Source organism: Cydia fagiglandana, chromosome 17 (assembly GCF_963556715.1).
Source record: "Cydia fagiglandana chromosome 17, ilCydFagi1.1, whole genome shotgun sequence".
Lineage (NCBI taxonomy): Eukaryota > Metazoa > Arthropoda > Insecta > Lepidoptera > Tortricidae > Cydia > Cydia fagiglandana.
This window is the reverse complement of record NC_085948.1, coordinates 9,735,764-9,755,121: the sequence shown is the minus strand read 5'-3', so window position 1 is coordinate 9,755,121 and position 19,358 is coordinate 9,735,764. Positions and strand designations below refer to the sequence as shown.

The 19,358-nt window shown below is 37.2% G+C and overlaps 2 protein-coding genes across 2 annotated transcripts in view; one reads left to right on the top strand and one right to left on the bottom strand.

Annotated features, from left to right (window-relative positions):
* The window catches only part of LOC134672425 (2-hydroxyacyl-CoA lyase 1), a 226,440-nt gene that overhangs the window by 72,255 nt on the left and 134,827 nt on the right, over positions 1–19,358 (top strand). The gene's annotated exons all lie outside the window — the stretch shown is intronic.
* Positions 1–19,358, bottom strand: part of LOC134672427 (uncharacterized transporter slc-17.2-like) — a 32,028-nt gene that overhangs the window by 2,011 nt on the left and 10,659 nt on the right. Inside the window, exons 2-8 of the mRNA XM_063530317.1 lie at positions 14,457–14,583; positions 10,686–10,779; positions 7,817–8,059; positions 6,534–6,705; positions 4,687–4,829; positions 2,057–2,277; positions 945–1,245 (exon numbers count right to left, since the gene is read on the bottom strand). Coding sequence (XP_063386387.1) covers positions 945–1,245; positions 2,057–2,277; positions 4,687–4,829; positions 6,534–6,705; positions 7,817–8,059; positions 10,686–10,779; positions 14,457–14,583 — 1,301 coding nt within the window. The remainder of the gene's footprint in view (positions 1–944; positions 1,246–2,056; positions 2,278–4,686; positions 4,830–6,533; positions 6,706–7,816; positions 8,060–10,685; positions 10,780–14,456; positions 14,584–19,358) is intronic.

Genomic DNA, 19,358 nt, shown 5'->3' with positions numbered 1-19,358 from the left:
TAGGGTAAAATTATTATTTTATTAGCACACTAATAACAGGTAAGTAAATTCCCATAGATACTGTTCCTCGAGCCACGAGCAAAATAAACTATATTCCTCTTAACCTTTTTTAAGGATGTAGGTAGAGTTAGACCGTAAAAAGTCTGCAACGATTTTGATAGCCCACGCAGTGCAAGTGTCATTTTAAACGTCAAACTTCTATGAAATAATGACGTATAAATAACACTTACATTGCGTGGGCTATCAAATCCGCTGCAGACTTTTATTGGTACGACTATATAATAATTACGTTAACTATGATATAGTTATGAGCAACAAATAGGATAATATCTCTGTAATTAACTAATTAACGACTCATTTACGCGCTCTAGTGTAGATTAAACAAAAGTGCCTAAGATTCGTGTACTATTAATTCATTTAGTCATTAGTTATTTATAGTTTTCTCAATCTAATAGCTTATTCGAATCAGTTAAATTAATGAGTAAAAAATAGTAATTAAATAGCCAAATGCCTACATGTACAACATTCGTCGTTAAAATAATATTGGTTGGATTTTAACAACTGAATTATGGATGACTCACGTTAGACCGGGCCGTGTCCGACCCGGAGCCTCCGGCGCATCGTTTTCTATGGAAAGCATCACGTGATCGCCTGTCATATTAAGTCATAGAAAAGTAAGCGCCGTAAGCTCCGGCCCGTAACACGGCAGGGTCTAACGTGAGCCATCCTTTATGTAGGTACATATGGCACTTTCATGTAGCGGCTGAAACACTAAGCGCATTCGTTGGTGGTCTCGGCGGCTTTGGCATTCTGACCAATACTAAGTGGCTCTTATTCAGGTCAAGCCATGACTTTTAGTTATCTGATAGATTGCGTTTTGGTTATTTACAAGACCACACGTAAAAAAATACTTGACAATTTTGTTGCACAAATTAAAACCTTACCCCGCTCTTAGTGAAATGCGCCGTGACGAGCGGAGTCACGAATCCAGCTGTGTTTCCGATTCCGTTCGCAATTCCATACAACGTTCCTGCGAAATTCGGAGCCAAGTCCTGGTGGTTCACCAGGTTTGTGAGTGTTGCCGCCCCGTTCGAGCCCATGGAGAAGGTGATGAGTGCGACAGAGAGGACGGGCGCGCATCCAGTGTAGCCAAGGCCTATGAGTAGGAGCCCTGGCAGCACATGGGAGAACAGGCAGAAGAACTTCCTCATAAACGTTGTGGACACCACGTTTTGTTTCACGATTCTGTAAAGGAATTAAGATTGTAATCTTCAGTGTAATAAACGCAAGTAATACCAAATATGGAATTCCTAATTAAGGTACATATAGTTACACACTGAGCAAGAGCATTTAGTACATGTTATATTACTTAATTACAATGTTACATGTTATAGGTAGGTATTTGAAAAAAGCCAATTGTTTGAAAAATCGAATCTGATTCTGACTAAATATAAATAACGATCGTTTTGCCTAAATTGTAAACTGAAAGTAAGTACCCTAAAAATACTACGTACGTACGTAGTCATGTTTTGTAGAATAGGTACACATATGTTTTACTTTTCTTATGGTTTTACAATACGTTATTGTTGGTTCAGGTAGACAAGACCGTAAGCACTTGTGTATATCAGTAATAAGAACTATTAGTCATATGAATACTATACCAAGTAGGAGAAAGGCCGCGATTTACAGCTGTTCATTAAGGCAATATATGCTAATGTATAATACTGAACTGCTAAAATACATGCAGTGTAATAGTTAACACTTGAGAATGTTATGAAGTAAAGTAGTATCATACGGCTGAAATAAAGAAGTTGTTTTGTTTAACCAATTCTAATAGGTACCTATGTACCTAATAGGTTCTAAGGTAGGTAGGTAATCGTGCACAAAACAACGACCTCATGTGGTCGCGACCCTCAGTCATGAGGAATCGAGGAGGAAGAAGGGAATAGGTACCTAAGCTACCTACTTACTTAATAATAATGTTTTATAATTTTTCTATTAAAATTGTTGGTAAACGTTTGATCATGCATAATTTAAAAACGCATAATGTAATTACCTGTCGCCAATAGCTCCGAAGACCAATGAGAAGATCATTCTAGCGAGGTACGGTAGCGACGCCAATGTGCCCGTGGAGGTCAGGTTGAAGCCCAGCGCGCTCGACACAAACTTGGGTGCAGCGGTCATCACGAAATACAGGCCCCAGTTGCTCCCGTAGTGAAGAATCACCATCGCCAGGAACGGGAATGAGGTGAGAATGCTCTTGAATGGGGGTACGACCTGTAGCAAAATAAATAATTTTATTGTTGAGTAAAAGGACCTATAGACCGACCGCTTAAATGAGTCCTTGGTCCTTATTGCGACGGGGTAGGACGACTAAGGGAGGCGGGGAAGGTGCGGGCGCCGTACGCCTTTATATATTTATTATAAGCTTTCAACCTGTACCAAAAAAACCTCAATATTTCCAAGGCACTTATTCATGTACCTGTACCTACCTATATGGAAAAAGGTATACATTTTATAAGCGTGCAGGTATACATTTTATCTAACTCTGCCCTTATCTTAATGTCCTATCACGTTTGACCAAAGTTCAATATAAACCAACCATAATCATATTCAAAAAATTCAAACATCCATAGCGAACCTTAATTGAAATATGTCGTACTTAGACATCATTAATTTTATGGTAAATCTCGTCAGTTTAGCGTGAGTTAGCAAACCACAAAATAAGTTATACCTACGTGTCCATAGGTTTTACAACATTAGCATTTTACAACAGTAACGTCTGTACTATACGTGCTTTGTTTTCAGTAGAAACTTGATAACGCTGCCTTAGTTATCACTATAAAACAAAGCAGACACATAAACTGATGTTAATGTACGTTGGAAACTACTGGTGGACAATAAAATCCCGCTACCGTAAGCAACTTGTTTCCTTTATATATGACAGTTAAACTAACTATTACTAACTTATTTATTATTAAACAAAGCCAAAGTAAAATAAGGATAATACATACTTATAGTCAGATTGCTACATTCAATAATTCATTGCTTTTCGGTATTATCAGAACGTGTAAATATTGGATTGAACCCAGAGCACAGCAATGAAATATATGTATTAAGTAGATAATTATAGCTGCCTAAAAAACTCCAAATACTGTAGGTAAATAATTTCATGTGGACGTAACATAGGTACCTAAATACTTTTTATCATCGCCTCATTCAATAGTAAGATAAATAGAGCGCATCTAACTTCAAATGTCATGCCCTTTATATGCCCTTCTTTTGCACATATGACATTTCAACTCAGAATTATCACAACGATTGTCCTCGATTGACATATTGGATCGACATTGTCGACAATCAGTCGATTGAAGTGGTAGGCTCACCATAATATTTTCTGTCTTGATACAGTTCGTTGTTTATCATTATCACCCTTATCGGATAAAAGCTGCCAACAGCGATAATCCGAATAAACGATGGCTTCTAGTGTATGTTTTTATTTTGTTTCTAGGCAGGTGCTAACTCTGTACATAAGCGTCCACTGCATCATAATATATAATCCAATCTTACTCCTTGCCTCACTCAGGATGTTTGTTTTACTTCGCGGATGCTGTACACAACAAACAATTTTCCATTTCTCATGCTTTGAAAGAGGGTCATTGTTGTTTTAAAATATGTGAGCATTTTACGTTTAAAGTACAACTATATTTTTTTTTACGATAAGCAATTGAAATTTGGCTATAAATGGATTTGATACAATTTCCATTCTGAGGGCCGATTTTTGAATTTTGATCGCTCGATTTCGTCGTCGAAAATCGGTGGAAAACGGTGAAATGCTAATTTTCGAAATACGAGCGATCGAAATTTGGAATCTATTGGTATTGACCACTCGATTTCAATTCTATTAGTAGAATTTAAATGCCTAGTAGTGGAGATATTATTTAACGAAATACACGAAATCGAGTGGTCGAAATTCAAAAATCGGCCGCCTGATATTTATCTCCCCATTCCATAAAAAAACAATACTTTTGCCTAAATTGTTAATTGAAAGTACCCTCAAGATTTACTATTAAAAAAACCGGGCAAGTGCGAGTCGGACTCGCGCACGAAGGGTTCCGTACCATAATGCAAAAAAAAGAAAAACAAAATAAAGCAAAAAGAAAACGGTCACCCATCCAAGTACTGACCCCTCCCGACGTTGCTTAACTTTGGTCAAAAATCACGTTTGTTGTATGGGAGCCCTATTTAAATCTTTATTTTATTCTGTCTTTAGTATTTGTTGTTATAGCGGCAACAGAAATACATCATCTGTGAAAATTTCAACTGTCTAGCTATCACGGTTCGTGAGATACAGCCTGGTGACAGACGGACGGACGGACGGACGGACGGACGGACGGACGGACGGACGGACGGACGGACGGACGGACGGACGGACGGACAGCGAAGTCTTAGTAATAGGGTCCCGTTTTACCCTTTGGGTACGGAACCCTAAAAATGCCTACTTTCTCATGTATAAAAAAACACATGCGTATTCTAAATGAAAAGTAGAGTGTTTAACTCGGGTGAAAGGCATCATTTCAGCCTCGGACTATTGACGCTCTCACTGCGTTCGAGCGCCAAACTACCTCGACAGAAATGAGTGTCATTCATCCCTTAGTTAACAATCTACTATTTTTTATGTCTTACCTTATTATGTGAGTTTTGCTGCACTTTGTCGCCGATAGCTTCGAGTATGTACTTCTTTTCCTTGTCGGATATGCGAGGGTGCTGCACGGGCGAGTCATACACTAGCGCCCACCACGCCACACACCAAACGAAGGCAATGGCTCCTGTAAGCAATGTGAAAATATTGGTTTTTATTTAAAGTTTCTGGCTTAATATTTGACACACAAAACTGGATTTAGCTAAGGTAGCGTAAAAGGAGTATAATAAAATTAATAAATATATTATTTATTTATAAAGTTTTATTTATTTATAATGAGACAATAGGCACATATTTAATAAAGGGGTAGGTATAATTTTGATGCGGTACACTAGCTGAAGATTTGTCCGTGTGACCAGACCAGAGTAAAATCAATTCATAGTGGTTCTAAGATTTAAGTTTTAATATACGGCCAACAGTAGTTTTCGTGAAATGCTATTTTTGATGGAGTTGAAACACTTTTCATTAAAATGATATTAGGTACCTTTTATAAGCCATCGAATAAAAGACTATGTGATCGAACCAGGGAGAATGGAGATTTAAAGTAACTATTTAAACTTTGTACCTACTTTAATTTTAAATATTTTTCATTGTAAAAGTTTTAATTGTAATTGTTTTTTGTTATAATGTTTATTTTTTTATTATTTTTAACTAATTGTGTATTTAGTACAATTTACGTTGTTTTTTCTTTTAATTTGCGTGCATGACTAATTTATTATTTGTAATACATATTTAAAATTAAACTACCTACATACTCGTATGTATTCATCTTAGTGGAGTTTGCTCAGGCCATAAAAAGGTCAACTAACGGCGTTGACTGAACAAGAGATTAATTTATATATTTAAATTTAGGTTCTATCAAGTTTAGTATCATTTTCAACTAAATCAAAGATGTAGACATAGATTTCATCTAAATCGGTTCAGCCGTTATTGATTCCCCATACAATTGTACATACCTTCCTTTTCAATTTTAAGAGATTTTTTTTAAATAAAATCTATCCTATGTTCTTCTCCGGGACTCAAAATATCTCTATACAATCAAAATCGGTTCAGCAGTTATTGTATTGAATCCCCATACAAATTTCCACCTCCCTTTTCACACCCTTATGGGTTGATTTTTGAGATTAAAAGTATGATATTTTGTTCCGTGGGACTCAAACTATCTCTGTACCAAGTTTTAACTAGATGTATTTAGCGGTTTAAGCGTGAAGAGGAATTAAAAAAAGTTTTTTTTTTTCATAATTTATGTATTTTTACTTCGGAATGGTGTCATTATGATATCATAAATGAATTCGGCATCCCCGATTAATATGAAAACGATACCAAACTTGGCCTAGTAGCTTAAATGATATACAGGGTGTTTGGTACATCGTTTGCCAAATTAAAACGGCAGATAGCTTGAGTCATTTGCTATATTCTCATGCCTAGAAAAACAAAATTGGCCATGGTTTTTTTTACTACTACGCAAGTAAAAATTTGAAATTTACGAAAAACTGTCATAGAAATGAAAAAAAAAATTTTGCACCAAATTAAAAATCTCGGTGGCTCCACTTCTTAAATCCATCGTTGGGTCCTAAGGACCCATCCTGCTAAAGGAAATCTCTTGTTCACGCAACACCGTATTTTAGGCCCAGCACCTTCCGCTATGTATGTTAAAATATACAACAAACCTTATTTCACAAAACGATTGTGATATTATGTAAACCTATGGGTGTCTTTCTTGAATGTTTAAACTGTTGACGTGCTTTGAATACAGTAAATATTATTGCCGTAGGTTCAATTACAACATCCATAAGGAAAATGAGTTCTATGAGGAAATTTCCGTATTTACCTGGAATGTAAAATGCGTAATCCCAGCCGAAGTTTTCGATAAGTGGTCCAGTGAGCGACCAGGTGACCACTGTGCCGATCGCGCCGCCCAGCAGCGCGCTCACAAACTTGCCCTTCTCAGCAGGGGGCGCCCAGTGCGCCACTAGGGCGTGGAGGGCGGGAAACAGGAAACCCTAAACAATAAAACACTTACTGCCGTATTCGAACTTCAAGATATTCACAAGAGACGACACGTACTAGATCCATTCTAGATACGTTACTTTTACGTTAGATAGAGTAAGATAACTATTAGATTTGAATTGGATCTCTAAGTCATACCCTGTTGAAATCGTTCAAGAGTATCTTCAGAATCGCGCAAATGTCAATTTTGACAGGTTAGATCTTAAACATATCGTTATCGTATCTTGGTGATGTCTAAAAGATATCTAATAGATGTCTATTTCAAAATCCGAATCGGGCCCTTAGGCCCGCTTGCACCATCTCACTAACCCGGGGTTTACCAGTTAAACCTGTAGTTACCATGGTTACCAGTACAATTTGACACTGTGTTGACGGATCAGCGGTCGGCAACAAGCGGCCCGCGAGCCTCCCTGGTTATTTTGTATATAATATTGACAAACGACAATGTCTGCTAAAATCACAAATATTACCAAAGTGCGGCCCGTGTCAACTTCGTTAACTACTATGTCTACTAGCTCTTGGCTGCTAAAAGGTTGCCGACCGCTGGATTAAATCATTATATTTATTCTCGCATTCCATGCAGGGTATCAACAAACATCCATTGAGAACTACCCGTAAACTGTAAGCATCTCTGTAGAGCAAAATCTGGGCAGAAAAAGAAACGAAATGGGATGGCTTAACCGTAGTGACGTGATATGCAAATTCTCGCGCACCTTTAAATTACTTTGCATCAGTACGTGGAATAACACATTGTTTTCCTTAACGGTAGCCTCCAAATTACTTATACTTTTTTAGGAATTTCAGCGCTGTCAGAATTTAGTGTTAATCATTAGTTAAATTTACACACCTGATGCTAATCAAAATGCGGACGAACTCTCTAATGTTAATGTTCTAACTACTCTACGGCACCCGTCTAGTGTTTACACATCTTACTAACATAAACAGTAAGCATTCTAATTTCATGGACTTCCAGATGCCTAGTCATATACTTAAAAAAGCCTTTACCTCAATAAAATAAACGAGTGTTTTCTAATTTGCATAATCATTGATTACGCAGTGCGGTTAGTAAACACGATGTACGCAATACTTTGACAAAATACTTACTGCGGCTAGTCCCATGACGAATCTAGTCGCAACGAGAACCAGGTAGTGCAGTCTTGCAGCTTGAGGGGTCAGCGTGGTCAGAAGGGCGCTGAGTAGCATTGTGAGGAACACTACTTTCCTGGGGCCCCATAGTTCTGCCGCCGTTCCTCCCACCAAACAAGTGATGGCGTATCCCCAAAAGTAGCCCGATAACACATAGGCCTGTTGCTGCGCCGTCCAATCAAATGTTATCACGCCGTCCGGCTGTTGATGAAACAAAAACGAATGTCAAGTTTTTTACACCGAATTGCTAATTCGTTTTTTTAGCATTGAAACTTAATACTTATCACTTGAGCAAATCGACAAGGTTCTCGCTTACCTGCCTTAGTACCTAATAAAGTAAAAGCAACTCCATAATTAGCGACGTCAATATTCTAGTTTCTACATAATAACGTTACTATACTATACACACACTAGGTATATACTATATACTGTGTAGAGATAAGTTCGCCTTTGTTGTATTTAATTCACTATGTAACTGTTTTCTCGTGTTTTTATTTCTATGTACAATAAAGTATACATATACATACATATTAACTAGTGGCTCTACGTATGAGCTGTACTTAGATCACGCAAACCCCCATAGCATCGCCATTTTGAAAGAATTTAAATAACTTAATTGACAAAAAACCATCATAAAACATAATATATATGTAATTATCAAACCTGCTCAGCAAATTTCACGTGAATCGGTTGACATAAGCGACCTCTAGAGGAGAACAGTCGGACATACGTCAATCATTTTTGCTCAAACTCAAACGGACGCGCTTTGCGCTTGCTTGGTTAACAACATATTCACCCTAATTAGTAGAGATGCACCGGATATTCGGTTACTATCCGGTATCCGGACTATCCGGCCGTTATTTTACTATCCGGCCGGATACCGGATATTGACCTACTATCCGGCCGGATACCGGATATTGACCTACAATCCGGATAGTAACATTGCTTGATTTCGGAGTAAACAAATTGGATCTAAGAAACAGTCACGGTCATAATCGTACCCGCTACCCGTTAAAACATTCCACTCACTAGCACGCACACTCATTTCGAACCCAGAAATGAGTGCGCGCAAAGGTTCACTACGAAACAGGTCAAAACCTGCACAATACGCACCTGAAAAACCGAAATGTAGGTATAGTTCCGCCGGCCGAATATTCGGCGGCCGGATGCCGGATATTCGGCCGATGGCCAGGCCGAATATCCGGTATCCGGTATCCGGCCAAACAACTATCCGTTGCATCTCTACTAATTAGACATTAATATGTTCATATGAAAATAAAATAATATGAAAAGTTACATTACATCTCATTTCTAGTAATATCATCTATAGTATTAAATTCATAGTTACTCAGTGATATAAAAACAACATCATTGCGCTAGCTCTGTTATAGTAATTTTATTAGTTATGAGGATTTTAAATAAGCTCTCATAGCTTCTACTTTCCTTACTGGTGTTAGAATATAAGATAACGTATAGTAAATCAATAGTAAAGATAAACCCCCTTATTCATAAACGTTTAAAAAATTTGACAAGCCGATAGTTTAATCGTTTGTCCCTTTCTATCATACCAATACGTCGGAAAGGGACATACGATTATTACCGGCTTGTCAACTTTAGTAAACGTTTATGAATAAGGGGGAAAATCTTTATAACTTAGCGCAGTACAATTCATCGTCGGCGTTAACATTCTTGTCTTTTTGCAACTTATAGGTTACAGACGAATAAAATGCTAAAAGGACTTATGTAATAAACAATTACATGATAGTATATTAATATTACAAAACCTAAAAATAAATTTGAGTGGTCATAATAAGTACCTACCTATTCAATTATTTAGTAGAGCGACTGCCGTTGCAAATTGGGTCATTTTTGCCGACTAACTACCTATGTCTCAATGACTACACTTGAAACTACAGTATTGTATTGTATTTAAAGCTGACAAAATATAGTTAAATAAATTAGCGTGACCAAGTATATATCTTCGTTTCACATGTTTATTTTTAGGTCATTGTCAGTAGAAAGAAAAACGATCTAATCATGCAAATTTTGAAATTAAACAATGTTTCATTTATAAACGGTCTTCACAGCGGTGAGAATCAGTGACTAATTTTAAGATTTTTTTCCGCAGTAAGGTAAACGACTTAGTGCTTGTCATGCTAATGCCAACCTAAGTATGTACGTATATATTCTGTGACCTAAGTTTAAAGATTATAATTATATAGTTACTAAGACATTGGATGAGCACTTGGATGTCTACCATACAAGCTTTGCTTAGTTCTTGGCTAAATCGATTTAATCGATCACGATCAGTGTACTTTGTGTCCAACTTTTATTTTTATTTTACTAATAATGCGACTAAATGTGTTACCGGTATGAAAGTTGTTAGTGTTCTAAAATTAGATTCTTAGTAATCGAATGGTTAAATTAGAACATATTAATATTGTAACAAATGTTGTTTATAAATATAAAACTGGTAGGTTTTTATGGCATAGTAAAATAAACAGAAAACAAACAGTTATAAACACAGGTTAAGTCCAATGGTAGGTATAGGTACCTATACTTATGTACCTCCTCCATAAAGATCATGTACTGTAAAAAGTATTTTTTAAAGTAGAACAATGTTCTAAAAAGCCCTATAAACTATAAACTGACCTTACTGAGCCTGTATAAAATATGATCTCCGAACATGCAGTATTTCTACTAGTTTGCGTGTGGCGATGATAATAACAACCCAGCCGTTACGAGCGAATGGTTAGGTATTGTCACGTTGAAATTAGCTGATGGGTACAATGATTGTAGAAGGTTACAATGATGCTCGAGCGTTTACCTGGCGGAGCAGCCGCTTGGTGATCATTGTTGAGCTCGTATTATCTAGCAGCGCGCTGTCGTCCGTCACTATGGCCTCGCATTCTGACTTCACTCTGAAAATACAGAGAAATTAGTGAGGGATAAAACTAGTTACAGTAAAACGGGGTGAGTAGGTTTCGCGGGGAGAGGTGGGTTATGAATGGGGAGAGAAGGTTTGAGAGGGGGGTGAGAAGGGATTTTAAGGCTACTGCTACAAAAATAATAAAATTGATCCAACAATCTTCCAAAATCACCTTTGTATGAAAACCCCTCTCACCCCAAATACGAGGCACTACGGGGTGAGGTGGGTTTTCCTCTTTATCGTTAAAGTTATGAAATGAAACTACCCAAAATAAAATAAAAACTAAAATACAAACGTCCGGAACACTTATTATATACACCATTCATATTTCATATGTAAAAATAAAATGTTATCGAGGTTTGAATTTCAGTTTTGACCCTGCTCACCCCATTTTACGGTATTTTCTTTCTTACTTTCAATACAGACATGAGGATATGATAAAATGTTGCACTGACCGTAAGGGACTTGACTAGACTGATTAATTGCGAATGCGGGACAAACTAATCTGGGAAAAGTTTAGGTACGAAACGATTTATTAGGATCTAAACCGTCATGTCTTTAACTAATTATTTAGAATCTAAATCTCTGTGTGACCTTTAGAGGTAAGGCAAAGGACCATTCTTTAGAGGAAAGACAAAGGACTATCTCACGTGAACATTATTATAACACGGTAGTTAAACATTACTGTAAGTACTCGTAGGGAAACTTTAATAAGATTTCATTGACACCAAATTAAAAATGCAAAAAACACGTACCAAATGAAAGAAGAAAATCACTTTTTTCTTAACAGCTATCTACAAATTAGTCTCAGATTCTCAGTGCACGCGGGTTGGAATTATTCCTTATCAGAACATAACATAACCGTTAAACACGTGAACTACTTTCGTAAATATTACATGAAAAACCTAATCAAAGGTGTTAATGAACATAGTACACAGAAATACTACTAAGTGTATTGTGAATTAAAATCATTTTTTTCATCACCCCAGCTCGGAAAGGCTTTTGCACTTTTTGCAGTTGCACTTCAAAAACCGATAGCAAAGTTGTACTTTCCTATCAGTAATTCACGTGTGAGGCAAAGTAATCAAATGCAGTTTGAGTTGTTTGAATTTAAATGATGATTTTGGATGATAAATATTTAATAACATTCATTTGAATTTGATATGGTTTGATTACATTTATTATTTGCTTCGGGTTGGTGTGGTGAAACATTTTGTGTTTCACTCAGGGGCAAATTTTGTTTAACCCTCGCGCTTTGAAACCCTCGCAACGCTCAAGATTCCATTTTTCGAACCACTTGCTACGCTCGTAATTCAATTTCGGAATCTTTCGTTTGCTCGGGTATCAGTATTAGCACGAGCGGTTAACTTTGCACAACTTTGCCCCCTTGTAAAACAAATAGTACATTACTACAGAGGCCGGGACGAAAGGGGTTGCCGGCCGAAGACATATAGACGGATAGGTCTGAACGCGGGCAACCCCATTTCCCGCCGAGGTATGTATAGTGCTTTTCTCAAACATGCATTTTCTGTTCCTGTTAATCTTTGAGAATAGTAACGTGTGCAGAGTGAAGACAGGATGATAATAGGATGTGACAACAAAATGAATACTAGGTATAAATGATGTCAGTCGCTCATGCATTTCGCTCGTAGGTTAGTACTTGTTTGTACCTATGTACATACATGTATTGGCGCGAGCGAGAAGCATGGGCGACTGACCACATTTAGAATATTATTTTGATGTCACAATATATGTATCTAAAGCCCACTTGCACCATCCCATTAACCCAGGGTTAAGCAGTTAAATCGTTAACCTAGTGTCGAATTGTACTGGTAACCATGGTAACTCCAGGTTTAACCGGTTAACCCCGGTTTATTCCAATGGTGCAAGTGGGCCTGAGTCTGAATTGGTATCATGGTTCAGTAAGATTGTTTCATTAAGCCTTTCTCGGAAATCAAAAAGTAGTCAGTTTAGAATCGATATGAGCAAAGTAAATTGAATGAGTTAAGTATGTACAAGGGGTTAAGGCACTTTGTTTCTCATTTTGAATAAATAGGTAGAAATGCAAATTTGGTTTTAGATAATGACGCAGCATAGCTGCATAGGTACTTAGCATAATATAAGTTATATAATTAAGGGTCGCCGACCTCCTGGATGGAGATGGCACGTGAAGAAGAAGAATATAATGGAATGTCCCTGGAAAGAGAAAATAGATTTCCACTACTGTAAGGTGTAAAGTACCTACCACTTTACCTTACAGTACCTAATGGAAATCTATTTTCTTCACAAGGAAAAACCACTGTTTAAATAGCTTCCGTGAACGCTACCATTTTTCTTTGGAACTGTGCCACCGATCCAACCGATTTACCTTCAAGCGATACTTTTACTGAATACGTTAAAAATCGTCACGTGCATGGCCACGGTCGAGCCCATATCTCATTGTGAGCCGAGGCCTTTGTCAATTGCTATGATTGGATCACTGCTTTACAAAGTTAAATATGTGGGTAACACTTTCATTGCCATCCCTCATATATTTACAGTCCTAAAATTAGGTACGCTTACGCTCAGGTACATTGTAAACCTGTGTTTATTCATTGAAAAACGTGAAATCACTACATACATAATTATAGGTACCTATACCATTTCTTTTGTTTTCAATATTAAGGAAACTACTATATACTCACTTACAGTAATATGAATACCAGTAGGTACGGTTGCTACCAATACCACCAGTTTGACACTGGCATATTCGCTAGTCGTACAGGGGTCCATTTCTCGAACGATATTAGACTAATATTATTAGTCCACGAACTGTCAAATCGTATGGGTTACCATGGCAACACACTAATAATATTAGACTAATATCGTTCGAGAAATGGGCCCTTGTATTGGTATATTAGTGCGAGCGAGATGTATATTAAAGTAAGTTACGCACACGCTAGCGAATATATGTCAGTCTCAGGTCAATGAAATAAAAATATTAATTTTCAGGCAACTATTGGTATACATAAATACCTTGAAATTAGCATGCAAAATTATAAAATATATCTTAAAACTAAAAACACACATTTATGTCTACAATGTCGAGCTCGTGGTAAGCGTACCTACTGTACCTACGTAATCTGCCATGAATGATACAAGTTGTTTCCAGATTTATGACACTGTCCGCGTGATCTACTAATACCTATGTAGGTACATATTTAGATTACTACTTAATACCACAGAGAAATATAAGTACTTAAAGAAAGAGTGGTAGCTCCATACATCAGTTTATTTACCAAAACGCGAGTTATTTCGTAGCCGACATCTAGCGTCAAGTAGTGGAATTTATCAGAACTGCTAGTTAACAATAGATGTCGCGCCGAACAAAAACTCCAATGCTCAACAATTTTCAGCTAATATCCCAGAAGTCAATTTTCAACTCCTTCTGCTTATAATATTAGTTGTAAATTGTTTTAATCATACAGTTTTCTTCAGTAGCTACCTAGCGACATTTGTGACATCTGGTGTCAAGTAGCGGTACTGATAATTCCCCTATTTGATGTTAGATGTCGACTATGAAATAACTCGCGTTTTGGTAAGAAAACTCATGTATTGGGGGTACCAGTTTTTCTTTACTTATATTATATATATCTCTATGTTAATACATGTATGTGCATGTTTACTCACGATGTAGAGTTACTGTCATCAGGCACCATGGCGATGATATTGACGCTCATGTTTACTCGCATCATGTAGTTGACCCAGCACGCGAAGAACATCATTAGGGCGATGTTGAATCGCGCTGGCACCAAATCTAGGACAAACAATAATCATTCAACTATCTATCGTGAGCTATTGTTTATGTTGAGGTTAAAAGAATATAGGTATAGTCTAGTCACGCGATTATTACCTCTTATTAATATTATTAATATTATTATATTATATTAGAACGCGTATCTCAAGTTTTGTAGGTACATCTTTTATTAGTTTAACATAATGAATCACTAACTAACTATTTAGTTAACTCGCTCCTAATAAGATTTTACCGCTAATGTTCTGAATTGTTATAGGTACACTCCAGTCACTTGTATAGAAAGCATGTAATTAAGAAAACACAATTTAAGCCCCTGTGGAGTTTCAAACCCTCTACATTCTTATTTGTTTTATTCGTCATTTATGGGCTGAAATGCACGATTTACTTAACTCCGTGATCATAAAGTATGTCCTCTTGAAGGTTGTTTCCTCATTAAATCGTTTTTACTTTGCGATAGGTACGAAGATTGATCCAAACATAATAAATAAATGTCTTCGAGTAATTATTGAACCTCCTTTTTTGGACATATTAATAGTCACTGAGGTCAGCTCGCGTTAACATCGCGAATGCGGAAAACCGGCACGTATTTGGTTTTAGCAAATAGTTGGCGGTCAAATTGAAGTAGGCGACCTCGTGGAACCTGAAAGTAGTACCGTCGAGTTTATAAATATGTATACATTGTCTCACCTTAATTCCTTGCAATAAGGTGAAAAATATACACATATTTATGAACTCGACTCTACTTCGTCAGTTATATTGATATACGCAGATGATAACTTTCAATTTGAATGTCAATAATAAATGAATATCGCCTTAGTGCGATGCAGTCACCAAAGATCGTACATTTTCCAGCATTTTTGGTGCAGCAGAGTGGTGTTAACGGAATTGGTACAGATAATTTCAACTGAGATGATAAATTAAGGTTAATATTAACGTAATTAACGCTAATTAATCATTAGGGTTGAAATTATTTATACCAATTCCGCTAACACCACTCCGCTGCACCTAAAATGCTAGAAAATGTAGGATGTCTGGCAGTCATATACCTAAATACCTATACCCTATCCTTGCATACTAATAAATTATATATATTCAAACCTGTTTGACATCTGTTATTTAGAATGCTACGAAAAAAATATAAACCCTCGCGTTTTATTTCAATTACAAATAAATAACGCGTAATTATTTGGGTTAGTTCCAAAATAGTTCTGTGATTATATCCTTTTGTACTCGTATATACAGATGTAGTGCATAATTCGATAGTGAATGAATTATTATAGTTGCACTTAGTGTCATTATAAATGATGACTCACGCTAGACCGAGCCGGGCCCGGGGCGGAGCTTCCGGTGCTTCGTTTTCTATGGACAGTACCACGTGATCAACTGATCACTGATCACACGTCATAGAAAATAACGTCTCATGACGCCTCGGCCCAGGCTCGGCCGGTCTAGCGTGAGTCATCCTTAACTTATTATCATCAACATTTTGCAGGTGGCCAGTATCATACTATACATACAGTAAAAACAAATCGAGTCGAAGCGAAAGCGAAAGCCGGTTATTGAAAATAACGCTTGAACTAGATGTTTACCGTGTACTAATTGTCATAGGAAAGATACCGAGAGAAATTATAAATAAATAATTCTGCAGTAAGTACTTATAAAAAAAACCTGCGATGCGGCCATGAAATAATAAATAACCAAGTTAGTCACGCTACGTAGGTAAATGATAACTAACTAGGTATTCGTTTTTTGACAAATAATAAACAATAAAATGATCAACCCTATTAGCAATTGAATATGCATTGTGTAAATGAGAGATCTAAAAAGTGTACCTTTATTTACCTACCTAAAAATTATCAGTGATAAATTTAATATGAGTACCTACCACTGATTTAACTTAATTGCGTAGGTACGTTGGACTTTTAGTTACGAATAATATGCTTGATTTATGCATTTACTTATCTACATTATTATATAATAGATAGATACATGTGAAAAACACGAATAAGATAAGTTATAAAAACAAACAGCTGACGATCTACTTTGATCTGTATCGTCTGACAGTACTTGAACAAGATAAGGTTGGAAGCAGTGTTGAAAGCAATTCGCGATCGATTGATTAAATTATTAAGCAAGTGCATTTTGGGCACCTAGTAAAAAAGTGCAAGTGCGAGTCGGACTCGCGCACGAAGGGTTCCATACCATACTTAATGCAAAAAACGGCAAAAAAAACGGTCACCCATCCAAGTACTGACCCCACCCGACGTTGCTTAACTTTGGTCAAAAATCACGTTTGTTGTATGGGAGCCCCACTTAAATCTTTATTTTATTCTGTTTTTAGTATTTGTTGTTATAGCGGCAACAGAAATACATCATCTGTGAAAATTTCAACTGCCTAGCTATCACGGTTCGTGAGATACAGCCTGGTGACAGATGGACGGACGGACGGACGGACGGACGGACGGACGGACAGCGAAGTCTTAGTAATAGGGTCCCGTTTTACCCTTTGGGTACGGAACCCTAAAAATATAAAGTACGTACTACACTACACCTTTTATAGTATTATTTTGTAATACGGATAAAGAAGTACATACCTATGTAATTTGTTGGTGAACCTAAATAATATGTTATTAAATAACAATAGATTATTATTGAATTTAATAATATGTTAGGTATTATTGAAGTTAATAATATCGCTGGCTCAATATTACAGGGTTCTAAGTATGTTTCATTTTTATGGAACTGAAATTTGAACATTGTACATTAAGTCGAATTTCAACTTGAAAATGTAACATAGAACCCTGTAATATTGGGGGCCAGTGATATGTCATTATTGAATAGTTAATTGCAGAAAAAACGGCTACCTAGATAAAAATAAGAAGTAGTTGCTACTATATCCACACGGTACCGAAACGCGTTCAGTGAGGACCTGTCAGTTCCTCACTAGTAGTTAAAAAGTCCAATTTGAGGGCCTGCTATCACCTCATAGGAATCGCTCGAATATGCAAGGACGATAGAGAGGCAAACAATGATTTTCGATTTCCCAATGTTGGCATTAGGCCCGAGTATTGTCAAAGGGTTTAACGTGGTACCTTAACAATTGGAATCATAGTTGATGCTCGTCATTACGCAATCTGCATTTGCAATCGGTCATGGCTTATTTTAGATTGTCGTGCTGAATTTTGATGCTTCATTGGATGCCATGGTCTTTGCAAGTTAAATTTATTACTACAGTATGTATCAGAACGAAAGGCCAAGAAAGAGACCTATTAATGTTTAGGTTATACCACAGAATAAATAATAGTACTAGGTACAGAAGACTCACTCTCTAACAAAACGCATCTGTCACGATCAGCACAGATATGGCCGCTAGGTGGCGACAGCGCCACGCGCGGCTTATGGCAAACCCCAAAATTGGGGTCGAAAGTTTTAGCTACCTGTAGCAAAGCGACGAAATCGCGGAGTGAGCCACGCCTAGTTATACTTGTTGGAAATAGGTAGGATTTCTACTGTGTTAGGAACTTTTTATATTACTTATAGTTTATGTTGCTATGGTTGTTATAATAACAAAATTGTCAGTAAACGATAAATATTGAATAGAGTAACTTGTTTTATTACAACGGTTATGGGCTTTACGCAAAATGGATAAAGAAGTAAGTGTTATAAGTGGTATGTTGCAAAAATTCAACCCTGAAAATTATCCACAATGGAAATTTCAATTGAAGTGTGCGTTAAAAGCTAAGGGTCTTGGTAAATATATAGAAGCTGATGGAGCATCCGGCTCCGGTGGCACGAGTACGGGCGCCGGCGGCACGGGGGAGTCTTCTGCAGCCGCGGAGCTCAGTGAGCGACAAGATGCCGCCGCTATGTTTATAATTACGTCGTCGTTAACGTATGAGCAAATGGTCATTGTCGAAAACTGCACGACCGCAAGGCAGATGATTGAAAAATTTGACTCGATCTACGCTCAGAAATCAGAGTTCACTAAAATGTCCTTGCACGAACGTTTTTACCAGTACAAGATGAGAGAGAACGATGGCGTAGCTCAACACATTGCAAAATTGGAATCATTGGCTAAGCAAATCCGTGAGTCTGGAGATACAATTAGCGACACAGCTGTTATTACGAAGATAATTGGTAGTCTTCCGTCAAAATATAGGAATGTAAGACAAGCGTGGCTATCCATGGACGTGACGAAGCAAACTATAGCTAACCTAACCGCGAGGCTGTTAGATGAAGAAGCTAGTCTCGCCAGCGATGATTGTGCCGACCCTGTTGCTTTAGCTGCAATAACAAAAAGTGAATACAATGAGAGAAAGGACTACACCAAAGCTCCTGTCTGCTACTACTGTCAAAAAGCAGGTCATATTGCTAGATACTGTTACTCGCGAAAAAGAAACCTTGATAAACCTAATTCTGGAGCGAACATGACTTACGAGTACTCTGCTCTAACAGTCAAAACGTCTTATGAATGCGATCAAACCAAAGACGAGGATCTGTGGTTTCTAGACAGTGGAGCCTCTCAACATATGACCAGCAGGCTAGAATTCTTTAGTGAATTGTCTGATAGTTCTATAAAAACTGTAAGTCTGGGAGATAAGTCCGAGCTGAGTGTCAAAGGAATTGGGACTGTTTTTATAAAGAAGTTGCTAAACCATACATGGTGGGATTCCGAGATTAACAATGTGCTTTATGTTCCAAACTTAAAGAAAAATCTTATTTCTGAAGGCGTTTTAACTGAAAAAGGATACATAATACACAAAGAAAAGTTTCAC